The 20,057-nt window shown below is 44.0% G+C and overlaps 1 protein-coding gene across 4 annotated transcripts; it reads left to right on the plus strand.

Annotated features, from left to right (window-relative positions):
* The first annotated feature begins 812 nt into the window (after nt 1–812).
* LOC311616755 (protein S100-A16-like) lies at nt 813–17,366 on the plus strand. Of its 4 annotated transcripts, none has more exons than XM_084872562.1 (3): nt 813–884; nt 12,929–13,017; nt 14,911–17,359. In XM_084872562.1, the coding sequence occupies exon 3, from the start codon at nt 14,936–14,938 to the stop codon at nt 15,245–15,247; it is 312 nt and encodes a 103-aa protein (XP_084728688.1). In that variant the 5' UTR covers nt 813–884; nt 12,929–13,017; nt 14,911–14,935; the 3' UTR covers nt 15,248–17,359. The 4 variants fall into 4 exon arrangements, with proteins under 4 accessions (XP_084728688.1, XP_084728690.1, XP_084728689.1 ...); XM_084872564.1 differs by having other exon boundaries at nt 820–898; nt 14,911–17,366; XM_084872563.1 differs by having other exon boundaries at nt 827–931.
* The last annotated feature ends 2,691 nt before the right edge of the window (nt 17,367–20,057 follow it).

Below are 20,057 nucleotides of genomic sequence, written 5' to 3' on the forward strand. Positions count from 1 at the left end.
TGTAAATAGTGCTGCAATAAACATAGTGTTAGGGTTGGGGAAGGAGGAACTGCAAGGGGCTAAAGTGGTAAGGGATTATAAATTTATTAGGTCATCTGGATACCACATGGGCTGGGCTCAAAAATGGTGCCAGCACCCAAAGACGGGGAGTCAGAGCTTTTTAAAGGACTCTAGATGGGCTTTTTTTCTGGGCGGAGAATACTTTGTGCAGGACGGGATTCTGGGAAAGCCCAGAGGGGAGAGATAATGGTCTAAGCAAGTGGAATGTCCATTGTGAAGTGGCCTAAAGGTCAGTTCTGGGGGAGGGGTGGTTTCAATTCAATTATTTGACCAGACCTAATCATAGGAGTTCATATAACTTTTTAAAATATTGTCTCCTTTTTCTTCAGATAAATGCCCCAAAGTAGAATTGCTGGGTTGCATGGTAGTTCTGTTTTAAACTGTTTTCCATAGTGGCTGCACCAGTTACACTCCCATCAACAGTGCACAAGGGTTCCCTTTTCTTTACATCCTCACCACCACTTGTTCTTTGTTGGGGTTTTGCCTGCATTTTAACACTTGCCTAAAGTGAAATACTGCATTGTCATTGAACAAGTTTATTGCAAGGTTTGTTACTTCTTTGTCATAGTGATGTTTCTCAATCAATATTTACAGTGCAATTCCCTGAGACATTCACAACATGAGGTTTAGCGGTCAAGTGACTCAACTTGTGCATTCTCTCCTCTGTTTGTCACCCGAGAGATGCATGACTCATTATGCAGGTATTGGCATGAAAAGGCTGTTGGGTCTAGAACTGAAGTTTTGTTTATCAACTGAGATGTTTTTCAGTGAACAACTTGGTGGAGAACTGAATTGTTCCAGATGGGAGACATTTGAGAACCGAGGTTTGATTGCACAGGTCTTTTACCTCCTTGGTTAAATTTATTCCTAGGTATTTTATTCTTTTTGATGTCACTGTAAATGTAAATTTCCTAATTTCTTTTTCTGATAGCTCATTATTAGTGTATAAAAATGCAACGGATATCTGAATATTGATTTCTGTATTCTGTAATTTGACGGCATTTATTTATTTGTCCTAATAGTTTTTGGTAGGGTCTTTAGGATTTTTTACTTATAGTATGTCATCTTGTCTAATTGCTATGCAATTTGAATGCCTTTTATTTTATTTTATTTTTCTTGTCCGATTGCTGTGACTAGGACTTCCAATACTATGATAAACAAAAGTGGTGACAGTGGGCACCCTTGTCTTATTCTTAATCTTAGAGGGAAAGCTTTCAGCTCCTCACCATTGAGTCTGATGTTAGCTATGGGTTTATCAAATATAACCTTTATTATATTGAGGTATAATATTTAAAAAAACCTGACACCTTGTTGACAGTTTTTATCATAAATGAATGTTGAATTTTGTCAAGTGCTTTTTCTGCATCTATTGAGATTATTATATGATTTTTATCCATGGCTTTGTTAATGTGGTTTATCACATTGATTAATTTATGGCTATTGAATTATCCTTGCATCCCTGGAATAAATTCTACTTGGTCATGGTGTATGATCATCTTAATGTATTGTTGAAATTGATATGCTAATGTTTTGCTGAGCATTTTTGCATCTCTGTTCATCAAGAATATTGGCCTATAATTTTTTTTGTAGTGTTTTGATATCAGGTAATGCTAGCATCATTTGGAAGTGTTTCTTCCCTTAATTTTTGAATAGTCTGAGAAGGATAGGTATTAATTCTTCCTAAAATGTTTGGTAGAATTCACCTGTGAAGCCATCTGGCCCTGTACTTTTGTTTGTGGGGAGTTTTAAATTTTATTTTATTATTACTGATTCAATTTCATTACTATTATACTATTAAGTCTGTTCAGATTTTCTGCTTCTTCCTGGTTCAGTCTTGAAGGTTGTACATTTCTAGGAATTTATTTCTTCTTGGTTGTCCAATTTATTGAAATATAATTGTTCATAGTATTCTTTTATGATCTTTTGTATTTCTGTGGTGTCAGTTGCAATCTTTCCGCTTTCATTTCTGATTTTATTTATTTGGCTCACCCTCTTTTATCTTGATGAGTCTGGCTAAAGGTTTATCAATTTTGTTTATTATTTTAAAGAACCAGTTGTTAATTTCATTGATCTTTTCTATTGTTTTTTTTTTTGGGGGGGGTCTCTATTTTATTTATTTCTACTTTGAACATTATTATTTCCTTCCTCCTACTAACTTTGGGTTTTGTTTATTCTTCTTTTTCTACTTCCTTTGGTGTAAAGTAGATTGTTTATTTGGGATTTTTCTTGTTTCTTGAGATCTGTATTGCTAAGAGCTTCTTCTTTAGAATTGCTTTTGCTGCATCTCATCAATTTTAGAGAGTTGTGTTTTAATTTTAATTTGTTTCAAGATAGTGGTAGAAAGTTAGAAACATTGATGAGAGAGAATCATCGATCAGCTGCCTCTTGCACACCCCCTACCAAGGATGTGCCCACAACCAAGACACATGCCCCTGACCGGATTTGAACCTGGGACCTTTCAGTCCACAAGCTGACACTCTATCCACTGAGCCAAACACTTTCCTTTTCTGGGAATATCCTCCTTACAACTTTCCAACCAAGTCTGTGTGCTCCCCAACAATCCTTTTTTATAGCTGCAGAGTATTCCATTGTGTAAAAGTACCACAGCGCCCCCCCCCCCTTCTCCTCCACTCCCCCCCCCCCCCCCCCCCCCCGCCCACTTATCTACTGATGGGCACTTGGGCTGTTCCAGACCTTATCTGGTGTAAATAGTGAATGAATAGAACAATGAATGAATGAACAGATTACTCTGACACAATTTCACTGTGGGGTAGAGAGTTAAGGGGCTTGCCCGGCTCAAGGGCCCAAGCAGCCTGGATTGCCTGCCTCGTTAGGCTTTTATTGGAATTTTCATCTTTAGATACAATCAATAGGGTGAGTAATCTTGGGAGGACACATGTGTTTACATTTTTCTCTAGGCAAAGGCAGACCTTATCTGGTGTAAATAGTAAATAATACTGCTTTGAACGTAGGGGTGCATATATTCTTTCTGATTGGTGTTTCAAGATTCTTAGGATATATTCCCAGAAGTGGGATTGCTGGGTCAGATGGCAGTTCCATTCTTAATTTTTTGAGGACTCTCCATGCTGTTTTTCATAGTGGCTGCACCAATTTGCATTCCCACCAACAGTGTACAGGGTTCCCTCTCCCCCACATCCTCACTTGTCATTTGTTAATTTATTGATGGTAGCATTCTGGCAGATGTGAAGTGATTCCTCACTGGAGTTTTAATTTGCATCTCTCTGATGATTAGTGACATTGAGCATTTTTTCATCTGTCTATTGGGGACCAGTATATCCTCTTTGGAGAAGTGTCTATTCAAGTTTTTTGACTATTTTTAAATTGGATTGTTTGTTTTCCTTTTGTTGAGTTGTATGAGTTCTTTATATCTACACCCTAATTTGGAAATTAACTCATAAGATTTATCACTGGCAAATATGTTCTCATACAGTGGGTTCTCTTTTCATTTTGTGGATAGTTTCTTTTGTTGTGCAGAAATTTTTTAGTTTGATGTAGTCCCATTTGTTTATTTTTTTTCTGTGTTTCTCTTGCCCTAGGAGAAGTCTTAGCAAATATTCTTCTATGTGAGATGTCTGAGATTTTACTGCTTATGTTTTTTTCTAGAATTTTTATGGTTATACAACCTACATTTAAGTTTTTAAAAAAAAAATCAATTTTAAGTTTCTTCTTGTGTATGGCCTAAGTTGGTGGTCTAGTTTCATTTTTTGCATGTATCTGTCCAATTTCCCCAACAGCATTTATTGAAGAGACTGTCTTTACTCCATTTATACTCTTGCCTCCTTTGTCAAATATTAATTGATCATATAGACATAGGTTGATTTTTGGGGTCTCTGTTCTATTCCATTAATCTATATGCTTCTATATACTTTTCATTTTAGTTAATTGTATTCTTCAGCTTTGATTGGTTCTTTATTATATTTTCTCTTTGTTGAAGTTCTCACTGAATTCCTCTATTGTTCCCCCAAGTTTGGCAAACTTTCTTTGAATTCTTTTTGTCTTTTTTAAAATATATTTTATTTATTTATTTATTTATTTATTTATTTATTTATTTATTTATTACAGAGAGGAAGGGAAAGGGATAGAAAGTTAGAAACATCGATGAGAGAGAAATGTTGATCAGCTGCCTCTTGCACACCCCTACTGAGGGGTGTATCCGCAACCAAGGTACATGCCCTTGACTGGAATCGAACCTGGGACCCTTCAGTCCATAGGCCAATGCTCTATCCACTGAGCCAAACCAGTTAGGGATACTTTGAGGAAAATTTTATTTCCATTTCATTAGGGTTTTTTTTCTGATTTATTTATTTATTAATTAAGTATTGTTACTTCATTTGGAAAATATTCCCCTGTCTTCTCATTTTATTTGACTTTTTATTTTTGTTTTTATAAATTACATAAAACAGCTAGTTCTCTTTTTTAAACATATATATTTTTGTTGGTTTCAGAGAGGAAGGGAAAAAGGTAGAGAAAGAAACATCAATCATGAGAGAGAATCATTGATCAGCTACCTCCTGCACTCCCCACACCGGGGATCGAGCCAGTAACCCAGGCATATGCCCTAACTGGGAATCAAACCGTGACCTCCTGATTCATAGGTCCATGTTCAACCCCTGAGCCACGCCAGCCAGGTTATCTATCTCTCTTGATCTTGAAGAAGTGGTCTTATGTAGGAATGACCTCTGTGTAGACTGTGTGTATTGGCAGACTGGCTGGAACCAAATCTGGCAAATGGCACATGGGACACCCAGGAGGCTAGCCAGCCAGAGCTACAGTGAGCACTGGCTAAGGTGTCCTGGAGCAGGAATGGACTGGCTGGCTGGGGCGGCAGCAGACACTGCCTGGAGCAGCGCAGGAGTGCTGTGGTGGTGGCTAGAGTGCTTGCCCTGAGTTCTTGCCCATGCCATCTAGGTGGAGGGAAGGAAATGTGAACAGTGGTACTCACCAGCATCTCCAATCGCTGCAGATCCCGAAAACTTTCTACAGCTCCTCACCTGCTCGGCAGGCTCTTTTGGGTTAGTAAATGGGTTGTTTTCACATACAGTTTAGGTGTCCTTTAAGTAAATATTTTGTTTCTGTGCCCCAGAGCAGGCAAGTCTGCCCTTGCAGACCCCTCAGTGTTATCCTTCCCTACTGCAGGTCACTTATTGAGGTAGGGTTTCCTTAGTTACCACCACTCCATCTCTCCTATCCTTCCGTATTGGTCCTTCTCTCATTTGTTGAGTAGAAGCTGTTCACTCAGCTATTAGTTGTTGTTTAGGAGGAATTGCTCTGTATATAGATGTATATTTGGAGTGTCCATGGGAGCAGGTAATTTTGGAGTCTTTGTGTTACATTTCAGAAGAATCCCTCAGTTCAGTTTTACAGCTCAATAATTCTTATGAACTGTAATTATTTTGTTATAGCTCATCTGTTTAATTTCTTATTTTCAAGAGTTCTCATTGACCCTTTTCATCACAGACTGCCTATTCTTCACAGATGCCAGACTCTCCCTTATTCCTCTGAGGACTTGGATTATGTTTAGGTCTTGCTATGATTATACTTTGCCTCTGTACATTCTTTTTTAATGTCTGCTCCACTTCTTTCATGGTGTTGGCCTTCCTCAAAAGTTTGCTGGTTGCTGTCAGTGTTCATTGCTGTAGTTGAGAGATTTGCCTCATTAGACTCTCTAGCATCTGTTCGTGCTACTTGCTTGGAGAAGGAGTGGCCTGGGCGTGAGTGTGGGGCAGGGGAAGGGTGGGCAGTTGGAAGTAGGGTAGGGCAGAGGCTGGCCTTGTGGGTGTGGGAGCTCCAGTTTCTGGTATGCATGGTGCACTGCCTTGTCTGAAGCAAGCACGGAGCCAAGCCCACATCTACTCTGCTGCCCGGAGGGAATGTCCCAGGTGTCTCTAAGTGGCTGTGTGTTCGTGTTTATGTGACAGGGCTGTTCATAGAGAACAAATGCTGTCCTCTTGGTGGTTCTCTTTTGAATTTCCTTGGTCTGGTCCAGCTCTCAGGGCACTCCTTCCTCTGGGCATGGTGCTCTCCCTGGGATTTTTTTTTTCTTCTCTAGTCCAGTTCCATCATTATTTTATCAGCATTTCATCTTTAGGAATTCCCCACAGTTTCTGACCTAACAAGGGGATCCCTGCATAAATTTGAATTGCAGATTAAAAAATATTTTATTTGTTAGAAATGTGTCTTTTTTGCCGGCACCGGTTTGGCTCAGTGGATAGAGCGTCCGCCTGCAGACTGAAAGGTCCCGGGTTCGATTCCGGTCAAGGGCATGTGTCTTGGTTGCGGGCACATCCCCAGTAGGGGGTGTGCAAGAGGCAGCTGGTCGTTGATTCTCTCTCATCGACGTTTCTAACTCTCTATCCCTCTCTCTTCCTCTCTGTGAAAAATCAATAAAATATATTTTAAAAAAAGAAAAAGAAAAAAAAGAAATGTATCTTTTTTTTTTTTTTTTTTTAAAGAGAGTGTTGTTCTTTTTAAAAATATGTTTTTATTGATTGTTTTTTAAGAGTGAGAGGAAGGGAGAAGGAGAGAGAGAGAGAGAGAAAGCGGGAAGAAGGGAGGGAGAGAGAGAGAAAGAGGGAGAGAGGGAGGAAGAGAGAGAGAAAGAGGGAGAGAGGGAGGAAGAGAGAGAGAGAGAGAGAGAGAGAGAGAGAGAGAGAGAGAGAGAGAGAGAGAGAGATGTGGATGTGAGAAAGAAACATTACTTCCTTCATGGACCCTGACCAGGGATGGAACCCGCAATCTGGGTATGTGCCCTTATTGAATCAAACCTCGACTTTTCAGTGCATGGGACAACGCTCAACCAATTGAGACATCCAGGCCACCATCTGTGAATCTCAAGCTTGAAGAGAGAGGTTAGGGCTAACTAACCATGGAGATTTAGGAGTCATAGGAATAAAAGAAAACTCGAAGCATGGGAGGATAAAAGATATTCAGAGAGAGCTTGTGCACAGAGAGAAGAAAAGCCAGCCAAGGATAGAATTTAGGAAATTACCTACACTTAAGAGGTTGGGATAAGACAAGGAGCCAATGGAAGAGAGTGGCTAGAGAGGTAGCGGGAGACTTGGAGAAGGGCAGAGGAGAGAAGAAGGATAACTAGTGTGAGAGGTGACAGGACTGGCCCTAAAACAATGCCATGAAAACAACACTGAGGCTGCTGGTGGCTTTTGGGGGCTGCCTCATTGCAAGAATGGGGCCAAAGGGAAATGGAGATGAGTTCAGGCTGGTGATGAGGAGGAAGCTGAGGCAGACAGTGGAAGAAGTGAAGCTTGCAGAAGGCAAAACACCAGCAGGAGGGGATTCTGCTAGACTTTAAGGAGAAAACTCCTCCATTGAAGGGAGGCTTCCTGATACCTACGTGTAAGGAATTTTTCCCTTTTATGGGAAGCAGATGGAATTAACAGACTTGATTATTGTTTCTACTTATAATGTATACAGCAAGAGGTATATTGTAAATACTTGTAATTCCCTGTCATAAATCTATCTTTGTTTTAAAGCCACCATGGTTTGCTTTTTAGTTTTCTCTTTATGACTGAGGGGCATTTTCCCACTTTGTCATTGAGTAGTTCAAGAAATGTATTGTATGATTAGCCCTAACTGGTTTGGCTCAGTGGATAGAGCATCAGCCTGTGGACTAAAGGGTCCCATGTTTAATTCCGGCCAAGAGCACGTACCTCAGTTGCAGGCTTGGTCCCTGGCCCTGGTTAGGGTGCATGTGGGAGGCAACCAATTGATGTATCTCTTTCAAACATCGATCTTTCTCTTTCTCTATCTCTTCCTCTCCTTTCCACTCTAAACATCAATGGGAAAATATCCTCAGGTGAGGATTAACACATATGCACACACAAATAAATAAAAAAGAAACATACAATGAAGTGTCATGATTTTTGTTCTCGGGAAAGTAGTAAAACATGTAGTAACAGCTTCTGCCCTTGGAGTAAGTATATGGCTGCTGCTCAGAGGCCATGCTCTCCAGAAGACTCCTCTCTGTTTAGTCTGTTGCCAGGAGAACCACCTCAGCTCTGAGAGCCACACCTGCCCAGACTAGCACAGAAATTGGACCCTTGACATAGGGCCAAATCAGTGGGATTAATATCTGGGTACTGTTTGGCACCATAAGAGGAAATACAGGGTGCATTCACTTTGTAATTGGATTCTGATTAGTTGTGTCCTGATATTTTCATCTCATTGCTATGGGAGAAAGACATTACTGCCCAGTCCAGAAAGGAGAGTCCTGCCTAATTTAGGAAGATTATGAAATTAAGGGAGAGACAGACAAGGCAGAAAAAGGGGAAATAAAGCAAGGCCCTAAATACAGGCTCCCAAGAGAAAAAGGGGGAGAGGTACAGTGGACATCCCCCCCCCCCAAACGCTTTATTGAGATATTTATTTATTCCTTTATTAGAAGGTGTAATTGATATTTAATAAACTTCATATTTAAAGTGTACAACTTGGTAAGTTTTGGCACCATCAACATTATCAAGATAAGGAATGTATCCCTTAGTCCCTATGGCTTCCTTGTCTCCCTTTGTAAGCCTGCCCTCCCTTACCCTCTGCGCCTAGACAATCTGGGTCTGCTTTCTAGAGCTACCAAGAAGCTTGAATTTTCTAAAATTTTATATACATGAAATCATACAATATATACTCTTTTTCTATCTGACTTATTTAATCAACATTATTACTTTGAATTTTATTCATGCTGTTGTGTGTGTTAATAGTTCATGGCAGACTAGTACTCTATCTTATGGGTATACCACAATTTGTTTATCTTTTCATCTCTTTTTTTTTTTTTTAAATCAATCTTTATTGTTTATATTATTACAAAGGTTCCTCATTTCTTCCCCCCTCCACCAGGTTCCCACCCCACCCTCCGCCCCCTCCCCATCCCCCATTGTCCTCATCCATAGGTGCAGTTTATGTTCAGTCTCTTCCTCCCTCCCTTTCCCCGATAGTAAATCCCTTTTCAGATAGTAAATCAATTACTTAGCATTTTTCTCATATCAATAATACCTCCACATGCCCAATGATACACTTCACACAAAAGACATTTCCAAATAGGTCAACCAACCTCCTCCAGGCCCCACCCAAGGCACTCACAGATCAACACCCCAGCGCTATACTAACTCAACACATCCAGATCTAAGCCTTCATCACTTGATTCAGCAGACCCTCAAGTTCCTGCAAAAGTTTCCAGCCATGTCTGAGAGGCAGCCTTGGGGCGGGGGCAGGCGAGGAGCGAGCTGTTCCGGGCCTGGCTGCTCCGGGCCTGGCCTCTGTTGCTCTGGTTCGTTCCACAACCAGCTGCTCCGGGTCTGGCCACTGCCGCTCCCGACCTAGTTGCTCTGGACTTGGCTGCTGCTGCTCTGGGCCTGGCCGCACCCGACCCTGGCCCGGCTGCTCCCAGCCTGGCAGCCGCTGCTCCGGGCCTGGTTGCTCCCAGCCTGGCAGCTGCTGCTCCAGGCCTGCACGCACCAGACCCGGCTGCTCCGGGCCTGGCCGCTCCCAGCCTGGCAGCCGCTGCTTCGGGCCTGGCCGCACCAGACCCGGCTGCTCCGGGCCTGGCTGCTCCCAGCCTGGCAGCTGCTGCTTCGGGCCTGGCCGCACCCGACCTGGCTGCTCTGGGCCCGGCTGCCCCGGGCCCGGCCTCTCTGAGCCTGGCCACTCCCAGCCTGGATGCTCCGGGCTTGGCTACTGCTGTTATGGGCATGGCTGCTCCTGACCCGGCTGCTCTGGGCCCGGCTTCTCCGGGTCCAGCCACTCCGGGTCTGGGTGTTCCTGGACTGGCCACCCTGGGCTTGGCCGCCTTCGCCTCAGGCTTGGCTGCCACTGCCCCAGGTCTGGCTGCTCCAGTGCTGGCTGTTGATGCTCTGGTTCTGGCTGCTGCTGCTCTGGGGCCTGGCCGTTGCTACTCCAGGCCCGGTTGCCACTGCCTTGTGCCTGGCCACTCTAGACCTGGCCGCTGCTGTTCCAACATTCTGTCCTTTTTTTTTTTAAAAAAAAAAAAAAAAAAAAGCATTTATGTTGCAATGTTGGCTGCTGAGTTGAGTTCTGACTTAGTCTTTGATTTTTCAAGATCTTCTTTGTATTCTTTCTTAAGTAATTTTACTATCTTTTGCTCTCACTTGATTTCTTCACATTGAGAACTTCTTTGGTTTCTTCCTCCTTGTCCTGGAAGCTCAGCAGGTTGGCCTGTGGCACCCCTTTGTTCTCCACGGGCTCCCGCGCTGCTCCAGCCTGTTGCCGGGGTCGGCGCCGCCCAGGAAGCAGCCACCGGCCTCAGCTCCGTTGCCCGTGCTCAGCGGTCGAAGGCTCAGGGGCACCTCCCCCCCCGCCCCCCGCTGGGGGCCCCGTTGCCCGGCTCCTTGCTGGTGCCCGGCTGGCCGGTGTCCGGCAGGGGCTCCTGCTCCTCGTCGCGCTCCTCCAGTCTGGAGCTTTTTTTCTCCTTCCCGCTAGGGAAGTCTAGCATCAGAGTCAACAGACTGTCCTCTGTGCGCAATGTGCGTGACTCCGGGGGCTCTGCTTTTCACCGCTTCCCCAGGACTCCACCTCACAGCCCCGTCTCCCTCTGCTTGAGCCTGGGTCCCCAGGGATTGGCCTAGAACTGGAGTTCAGGGCAGTCGGGAGTGGGGCTCAGCACCGCCGGAGATTTTGTTTCTTCCTGCCAGGGCAATACAGCATCAGATTCGACATTCTGTCCTCTGCTCGCATTGTGTGCATCTGCGCACAGTGTGCGCGACTCTGGGGGCTCCGCTTTTCGCCGCTCCCCTGGGATTCCGCCTCACAGCCCAGTCTCCCCCTGCCTGAGCCTGGGTCCCCAGGGTCTGGCCTAGGACTGGGGTTCAGAGCAGTCGAAACTGGGGCCCAACACGGCCGGGGCTCCTGTTTTCTTCCCTCCAGGGCAATCCCGCATCAGAGTCAACATTCCTTCCCTTGCAGGCAATGTATGCGACTCCAGGGGCTCGGCCTTTCGCTGCTCTCCCAGGACTCCACCTCACAACCCCATCTCCCTCTGCTTGAGATTGGCCCAGAACTGGAGTTCGGGGCGGTCAGGAGTGGGGCTCAGCACCGCCGGAGGCTTTGTTTCTTCCCGCTAGGGTGATCCAGCATCAGAGTCAACATTCAGTTTTCTGCGCGCAATGTGCTCGCGACTCCGGGGGCCCTGCTTTTCGCCACTCCCCTGGGATTCCGCCTCACAGCCCCGTCTCCCCCTGCCGGAGCCTGGGTCCCCAGGGTCTGGCCCATAACTGGGGCTCAGCGCTGCTGGTTCGGGGGTTCAGCCCAGGCCGGGGGTTTTATTTCCTTCCTGCTAGGGAATGCCAGGCAGCACCCAGCCCTCTCCTCCTCTCCGGCTGCGACCTCTCCGCACGCTCGTGCTTGCGGGCGCGCAGCATGTCTCTGTACCTTAGGCTTTTTTTCAGCTCCTCTGATTTTCCTTCTGGTTTTCTCTTTCCTTCTTGTTGTAGAATTTTCAGTCAGTCGACTACCTGTAGCTCTGGGCAATGTCCACTCTACATTTTAGTTGTATTCCATTGAAATTGTTGTGTGCTGGTGTGGTTAGGTGTCTACCCAAGCAGCCATCTTGGATCCTCCTATCTTTTCATCTCTTGAAAGGCATTTGAGTTATTTCCAGTTTTTAGCTATCATAAATAAATTTGCTGTAAATATTTGTATACAAGTCTTTGGATGGGCATGTGCTTTCTTTTCTCTTGGGTAGCTACCTAGAAATGAAATGGTTTGAATGTATTAGATGCAGTTTTTAAGAAAATGACAAGGCCCGGTCAGTAGCTCAGTGGTTGAGCGTTGACCTATGAACCAGGTGGTCTCAGCTTGTATTCCCAGTCATGGCACATGCCCGGTGGCAGGCTCAATCCCCAGTGTGGGGAGTGCAGGAGTCAGCCAGTCAATGATTCTCTCTCATTGATCTTTCTATCCCTCTCTCCCTCCCCCAGCCATGGGAGCAGGGCACCTGGGCTTCTCTGAAGGCCTTTTCCCACATAGAAGAGAAATCGTGGCTTCTGGTACTTTCTCTCAAAACTCTGACCCTCATGGGGCAATGTTTATGAGGGAGAGTTAAGAGAAGAAAAAGCAAGATTCAATGTATAAATACTATATGAGTTTATCAAGATGATCCTATTGTGGTACTGTTGTGGGAGATTTGTCTTCTTGCTACTTTTTCATATGTTCCAGGTTTTCTGCAAATTACGTTTAAAATATGTTTATTTATTTATTTAAGTACAGTTGACATACAATATTGTGTACATTTGCAGGTGTGCAATATTTATATACCTTACGATGTGATTTCACAAGTCTAGTAACGAACTGTCATAGTACATAGTTATCACAATAATGCTGACTATTCCCCTTCATCTTTTCCCTCCCACCCTTCCCCATAGAAACCAGTTTGATTTGTTTCTATGGGTCTGTTTTTGTTTTGTTTTTTTAATTCCACATACAAGTGAAATCATATGGTATTTGTCATGTGCATTGATAGATGGATAGAGAAGATGAATATTACTCAGCAATAAAAAGGAATGAAATCTTGCCATTTGTGACAACATGGATGGACCTAGAGGGTATTATGCTAAGTGAAATAAGTCAGACAGAGAAAGTATATTTGTTTTTTTTAAAAGTTTCATGTGAAAAGTTGCAACTGGTAATAAAAATGTTGATGGATAGTTAAAAGAGCAGAAGGAAAAAAAAATCCCCAAAATTCATTATGCTTCTTTCTGGGCAAAATTGCCTCTCCTATTAGTCTCCCTGTCCCCTTTGCCCTGTTTGTTCTTCTTCATGCTGTGTGTGATGACCGGGCATATTTTATGCTGATTGAATCGTCTCTTGTCTGCTTCACCCTCAGCATGTAAACAGCACAAGAACAAAGGCTCTGCCAGAACGGTTTATCTCTGCAGCCCAGAGCAGCCCAGGCGCTGAGAAGAATTGAGCTCAGTAAGTGTTAATGAATAAATGGTTAACTTAGGAGAAATATTAATTTTCTTCTTCATACACTTCTGAGTTTTTAGCTGTCTTCCAATGAATTTTATTACTTTTGTGATCATAGGAAAGTGAATAAATATTATTTCCCCCTCCATGGAAATGGCACAATGAAATGACATCTCAATTATAATATTCAAGAGTGGAGTTCTTTTATAATGAAGTGGACATTCTTTTAAGTCTCAAAGATGCACGAGAAATCCACTGGTGTGAGTCATATGTCTGTGTGGCCAGATTCCTGCTGAGCTGGGTGAGAGCACATATGTGTAGAGAAAACCGCAAGTCATTCACAGGGCCATCAACGGTGTAGTACCCAGAACCGACCTGTGTGAATTCACCTCCCAGAAGGCCTGTGCTCTGTGTGTCTCCCCCGCATCTGTTTACCTTCTTGTCTTTGGTCACTAGGTATAGAGATGTGCTCACCAACAGGGTTCTGGAAAGTCTGCCTGGATTAGATCTCGGGGCTGGTCTGGCTCCAGCTGCTGAAGAATGTGGAATCTTTTGTCTTCCAGCATCTGGAGTCTGCCATCGCAGGATGAGTCTGCCAGACCCTTCCCACTTCCTGTTCCTTCCATCGCTCACCTTTTCTAGCTTCACCACTTGCCCTTCAGCCCCGTAGGGCCTGTTTTCTATGCTCAGGAACATGGCTTCTTTAGGTGATGTTCAGTGATAGCTTCAAACTGCTATTCAACTTGTCTGCCATATTGGAAAACCTCTCGACGCTTCTTGAAGCTTTCCGATCCCTGATTACAATACTCCATTGTGGGAATGCAGCAGTTTCACTAGCGGGGATCAGCCGAAACCGGTTTGGCTCAATGGATAGAGCGTCGGCTTGGAAACTAAAAGGTCCCGGGTTCGATTCCGGTCAAGGGCATACCTTGGTTGCAGGCATATCCCCAGTAGGGGGTGTGCAAGAGGCAGCTGATCGATGGCTCTCTCTCTTCGATGTTTCTAACTCTCTATCCCTCTCTTCCTCTCTGTACAAAATCAATAAAATATATTAAAAAAAAGAAAAAAGAAAAAAGGAAATGGGATCAATTTGGGATCCTTTCTCCATATTTATGACAGGCGTCACCTGCCTTCTCTCTGCCTCGCCACACTTCCAAACGTTGTGCTGATTCATCTCATAGAACAAGTTCGTGCCAGCTGCAGGGGGGGGCTCCCCAGTTGTACCCAAGGAAACATATTTCTATAGAGGGTGCTCTAGCTGGACTTCATTTCATCTATGTAATGTGTCAGCCAACATCATAGTCTTATTTGCACCTTCTCTCATTCTGGGAGCAGTCTGAAGGCTTCGTGAAAATTCCTGTGAACTCCAGGAGGCTGACATTCCAGGTTCCCTCTCAGCTGCAGGTCTCTTCCTCTTCACCGTCGCTGAGATCATTTGCATCCCACATTTCATGGCGACTCTTTCTCTTCTTCTCCCACCAACCAGATACAGGGCTTTTCTTTGTTTTCCCCAGAATCAGTTCCAGCAAGACCAGTGATTTTAGTGTTAGTCATTAGATATCCCTCCTCACTATGAGTTTTAAGCACTAAAACATTAGTAGTAACCTGCATCTACCTCTGTGTTCCCACCATATGCCATATTTTGTTAGCTGCCTGGTTGCTGGAAACTGTACTTGGCTTTCTTCCCTCTCCAGGCTTGGGTCTTTGCTAGGAGCCTTGGTCCCCCTGTCCCTGCAGGGTAGAAGTGGATAGAACCAAAGGGGCTTACATTTAAATTTTTTTTTGTTGATATTTTTTCATTGTTTTTCAATTATAGTTGACGGAGAGCCCAGGGTGTAAGTGGGGGAGGAGGTTTGGCCTGTGGAGTCTCTTCTCATCTGTGATTTTCATGGTGCCCAGGCCCCTGGAGGAGAGAGGCAGTGAGATGGCGGACTGCCACACAGAGCAAGAGAAGGCGGTTGCAGTTCTGGTGGAAAACTTCTACAAATATGTGTCTACGTACAGCCTGGTCAAGAACAAGATCAGTAAGAGCAGCTTCCGAAAGATGCTTCAGCAAGAGCTCAACCACATGCTGACGGACACGGGCGACCGAAAGGCTGCTGACAAGCTCATCCGGGACTTGGACGCCAACCATGATGGATGCATCAGCTTTGAGGAGTACTGGACCTTGATAGGAGGCATCACTGGCCCCATCGCCAATCTCATCCATGAGCAGGAGCAGCAGAGCAGCAGCTAAAGCACCCCCACCATCCCCTCATGGCACTGCCCCAATGCCCGGCCCCTCATGCTCTTCTCAGCCTCCTGTCCACCCAGGCTCTGTCCTCAGTGTTCCCTCCAGACCTTCTGTTGATCATTGCTGAATGGGTGTGTGTGTGTGTGTGTGTGTGTGTGTGTGTGTGTGTGTGTGATATCAGGGCCTCTTTATGAACATCTCACTCTGGGGGATGCCGACCTCAGGGTTTCAGTCCCTGGAGCCAGCAGGCCTTGTGCATCCAGGCCCTGGGTACTGTTTGGGGAACTCAAAAGTTTAAGTCCATCTACCCTCCCAACATCTCCCCCACATACACCCTGAGCCCTGTGTCAACTGTAATTGAAAAACAATGAACAATGATATTTCCTCAAATTGATTCCCTTTTAATGTGCACAGATTTTGTGCACCGGGCCACTAGTCTATTTATAAATCTTCCCATAGCCTTTATTCATGGAGTGCCTCCTACAGGTCAAGCATCAAACACAAGTCTTACCATGCATTGTCTGATTCTATTCTCACAGCAACCTAAAGAGTATGTATAATTATAATCTCTCTCTCTCTATTTTTTTTTTAAGAGAGAATAAAAGGGAGGGAGAGAGAGAGAGACATTGATGTGAGAGTGCGGGAACCCCTTTCATATGCTGCGTGGTTGAGGGTTCAGGTTCAGGGTTTGGGTTCTGGAGAAGGCTGCACACAAATGAAAGAGACTAGAAAATATATTAATTTGGCGATATTGGGGGCCAGGCGGGAACCCACCTCCAGTGGGAGGACTACTCCTTGCTCTGGCCTTGCAATCCCTTTTAATAAGGTTTGGGATCCAGCCATAGCCAGTAGGAGCCAATCAGCAAGGATTTACATAAGATTGACAGGGGGGAGTTGCTTCAGCTACCAATGTCTCAATTAGAGGACAATGGGTGGCTTCCGACATAAGAGAGCCACATCAACCCCTGTTGCCTCCTACACATGCCCCAATCAGAGCTGGGTATCAAACCTGAAACCGAGGTACAGGCCCTTGACCAGGAATTGAACCTACAACCCTTCGGTCAGTGGACCAACACTCCAACCACCAAGTCAAATTGGCCAGGGCTATCATCTCTATGTTTCAGATGAAGAAAGAGAGGCACAGTCGAGTAGTAGGGTTTAGATCTACATCTGTATGATCTACAAACCTGTGTTCTTGACCCTTGCCCGGGCTGCCCTATCAAAGTCCTCTGTGTGGTGTTCGGGGTTGAAGTGAGGTTAGGGACTGGACATTTGAATCAAATAACTGTTCAGAGAGCTCCGGACTGAGTGGTCCCTATGTTACCAAGAGGCTCAGATAGAAACTTTGTGTCTATCCATCGATGGTGTAAATCTTATACAAATTGTGGGGAGCTCTTTAGAAAAAACAATTTTTTAAAACCTTACTTTTTTTTGCCTTGGCCTTAGAAGGGACTTGTGCAAGGGAGGGTGCTGAAGCTTAAGCTTCATTATCAAGGTTTGATGCCCAGAGGGGCTGGGCAGGAAGGAGCTGCCTTCACAGAGCAGGCCCCCAGCAAAAGCTCTGATCTGGTACAACCAAGGAGAGACCGGTACACCGCACGTTCCACCCAGACCCAGGGAAATTGTATAAATGGAGGTGGCTTGTGGCTCTTCCACAGGACAGACTCGGCAAAGGTGGTCCAGGGTCTGGGTGTGTGTGTGTGTGTGGCGGGGGGGGGGGGGGGGGGGGGGGAGAGGGGTATGTGCCAGGAAACATTACTACATGGTACATCCCTCTTTGGCATTTCCTGGGCTGAGAGCACCGCAGCTTCCACTGATGGCCACGAGAGGGAGCTGCTCATCAGGTTACTGCTTGTGAGGAGTTTCAGGCACCCAGTCACCCTTCCAAGGCACCCAGGGTCTCTGGGCCACTCCCCATTGTTCTCCTCGGGCCCAGGGGTGCAGATGAGACTTTATCTGCATGCCTTGGTGTCCTCTTTCAAGGAACAACTCACAGGGGTAGCGGGTACAGCCGTTGGAGGATACCTATGGATTCTACCTGCATTTTACTGTCAAAGGTTCAGAGATAGTCAAAGTAAAACCAATGAAGCAGAAATTAAATGATGTTTCCTTTATTTATTTTAATACTTTCCATGGAATCTTCTGACAATCTCTGTATCCTCGGCACTGTGAACTTGCACAATGGCAATGTAAATATACCTTGATGGAATAATTTTCAATTCATTTTTCTTGGATCTTGATGGAAGTCAAATGTTCATCATCTCTAGGAAATGTTCCTGTTTTATTGTTTGAGCATATACCTTTTCCCCTCACCCTCAGTATTTTTCTGTTTCCAGTTTATAGAACTTTTTTTAATCGTATGTCGGAGTCCTGGATTGATCCTCTATAGATCTTATCTTTTCTCTTACATTTTTCTATTTTGTTGTCTTTTTAATGTATATTTTTGAATTTTTATAAGTTTGTTTTTTTTTTTTTTTTTGTTTTTTTTTTAGCCAAACTGATGACACAGGCCAGGGAGCAAGATCTCAAATGCTCTTTGATCTATTTTCCGATCTACTGATCCTTCTATTGAAATTTTTTTCAGTGATCATAATTTTAATTTCTAAAAGTGCTGTCTTGTTCATTGAATTTTTTGATTATAGAGCATTCTGGCTTTTTAATGCTTGTACTAGCGTCTCAAATTTCCCTGAAGACACTATATGTATGTTTTTAAGTTTTTTTTATTCCATGAATTTTTAAAAATATATATTTTATTGATTTTTTTTTTTTACAGAGAAGAAGGGAGAGAAATAGAGAATTAGAAACATTGATCAGCTGCCTCCTGCACACCCCCTACTGGGGATGTGCCTGCAACCAATGTATATGCTCTTGACTGGAATCAAACCTGGGACCCTTCACTCCCCAGGCCAATGCTCTAACCACTGAACAAAATTGGTTAGGACTGTTCCCTGAGTCTTAGCTAAGATCATTTTTCCTGTTGTATTATTTATTTATGGATTGATTTTTTTACAGAGAGGAAGGGCGAGAAAGAGAGACAGAGAGCTAGAAACATCAAGGAGAGAGAAACATCGACCAGCTGCCTGCCTCCTGCATATCCCCTTCAGGGGATGTGCCCGCAACCAATGTACATGCCCTTGACCAGAATCGAACCTGGGACCTTTCAGTCCGCAGACCGATCGATGCTCTATCCACTGAGTCAAACCGGTTTCGGCTTATTTATTATTTTTAAAAAACATTTTTATTGATTTCAGAGAGGGAGAAGAAGATAGAAATATCAATGATGAGAGAGAACCATTGACCGACTGCCTCCTGCATGCCCCCTACTGGGGATTGAGCCTGCAACTTGGTCAGATGCCCTGACTGGGAATCAAACGGTGATCTCTTGGTTCCTGGGTCAATGCTCAACCGCTGAGCCACACCCGGCTGGGCCGTTTTTTCCTAATTTATATTTCTCTCAACTTTTAAAATGGAATTTATTGGGTCTCTCAACTTTTTATTTTAAAAAATGTTCAAACTTAAAAAAAGTTGAAAAAATAGTGCACTGAATATGAGTACACCTTTTCCCTGACCATCAATCATTTTGCTACATTTGCTTTCTTTCCCTCTTTGTTTTCCCCCCCAAATAGTTTGAAAGTAATTGCAGACATTATGACATTTTACTCCTAAATAGTTCAGCATATGTATTTCCATTTAGAATAACAATATTCTCTTACCTACCACAAGATCATTACTGTACTCCAAACACAACATTGATTCAATAATATCTCCTAACACTTCGTTCATATTTAATTCCCCCCATTTGTGCCCAAACTTACATTAGTAGCATTTTGTAAAATCCAGAATTGGATCAAGAGTCACGTATTACAGTTAGTTATGTGTCCTTATTCTCGTTTAACCTATAACAGTGTCCTCTTATCACTTTCTGGGGCAGTGTTTCCTTGTGCTGACTTTTTTTTTAAAAATAAATTTTTATTGTTCATATTATTACAAATGTTCCTTTTCTCCCACCCTCCATTGCTCTCCTCCACCAGGTTCCCACCCCACCCTCTGCCCTTTCCCCACTCCCCATTGTCCTCATCCATAGGTGCACAGTTTGTGTTCAGTCTCTTCCCACATCCCCCTCTCCCCTTTTCCCCAAGAATCGTCAGTTCACTCCCCTTCCATACCTCTGGTTCTATTATATTCAACAGTTAATATTGTTCATCAGATTTTTTTTTAATTTTCTTGATTTTTAGATTCACTTGTTGATAGTTACGTATTTGTTGTTCATAATTTTTTTTAAAATATATTTTTATTGATTTTGTACAGAGAGGAAGGGAGAGAGATAGAGAGTTAGAAACATCGATGAGAGAGAGTCATCGATCAGCTGCCTCTTGCACACCCCCCACTGGGGATATGTCCACAACCAAGGTACATGCCCTTGACCGGAATCGAACCCGGGACCCTTCAGTCCCCAAGCCGACGCTCTATCCATTGAGCCAAACCGGTCTCGGCTTGTTGTTCATAATTTTTATCTTTATTTACTTTCTCTTCTGAAAGAACCCCCTTCAGCAATTCATATAATTCTGGTTTGGTGGTGATGAACTCCTTTAGCTTTATTTTTTATTTTTTATTAGTGAAGCTCTTTATCTGACCTTCGATTCTGAGTGATAGCTTTGCTGGATAGATTATCTTTGGCTGTAGGTTCTTACTATTCATCACCTTGAATATTTCTTGCCATTCCCGTCTGGCCTGCATGGTTTCTGTTGAGAAATCAGCTGACAATCGCATAGGTGCTCCTTTATAGGTAACTACCTTCTTTGCTCTTGCTGTT

The sequence above is a fragment of the Pipistrellus hanaki genome (genome assembly GCF_964339955.1).
Source record: "Pipistrellus hanaki genome assembly, chromosome: 2".
Taxonomy (NCBI): domain Eukaryota; kingdom Metazoa; phylum Chordata; class Mammalia; order Chiroptera; family Vespertilionidae; genus Pipistrellus; species Pipistrellus hanaki.

What these genes read in the sequence shown, in the direction of transcription:
- LOC311616755 (XM_084872562.1), top strand. Translation starts at nt 14,936, where the DNA reads ATGGCGGACTGCCACACAGAGCAAGAGAAGGCGGTTGCAGTTCTGGTG.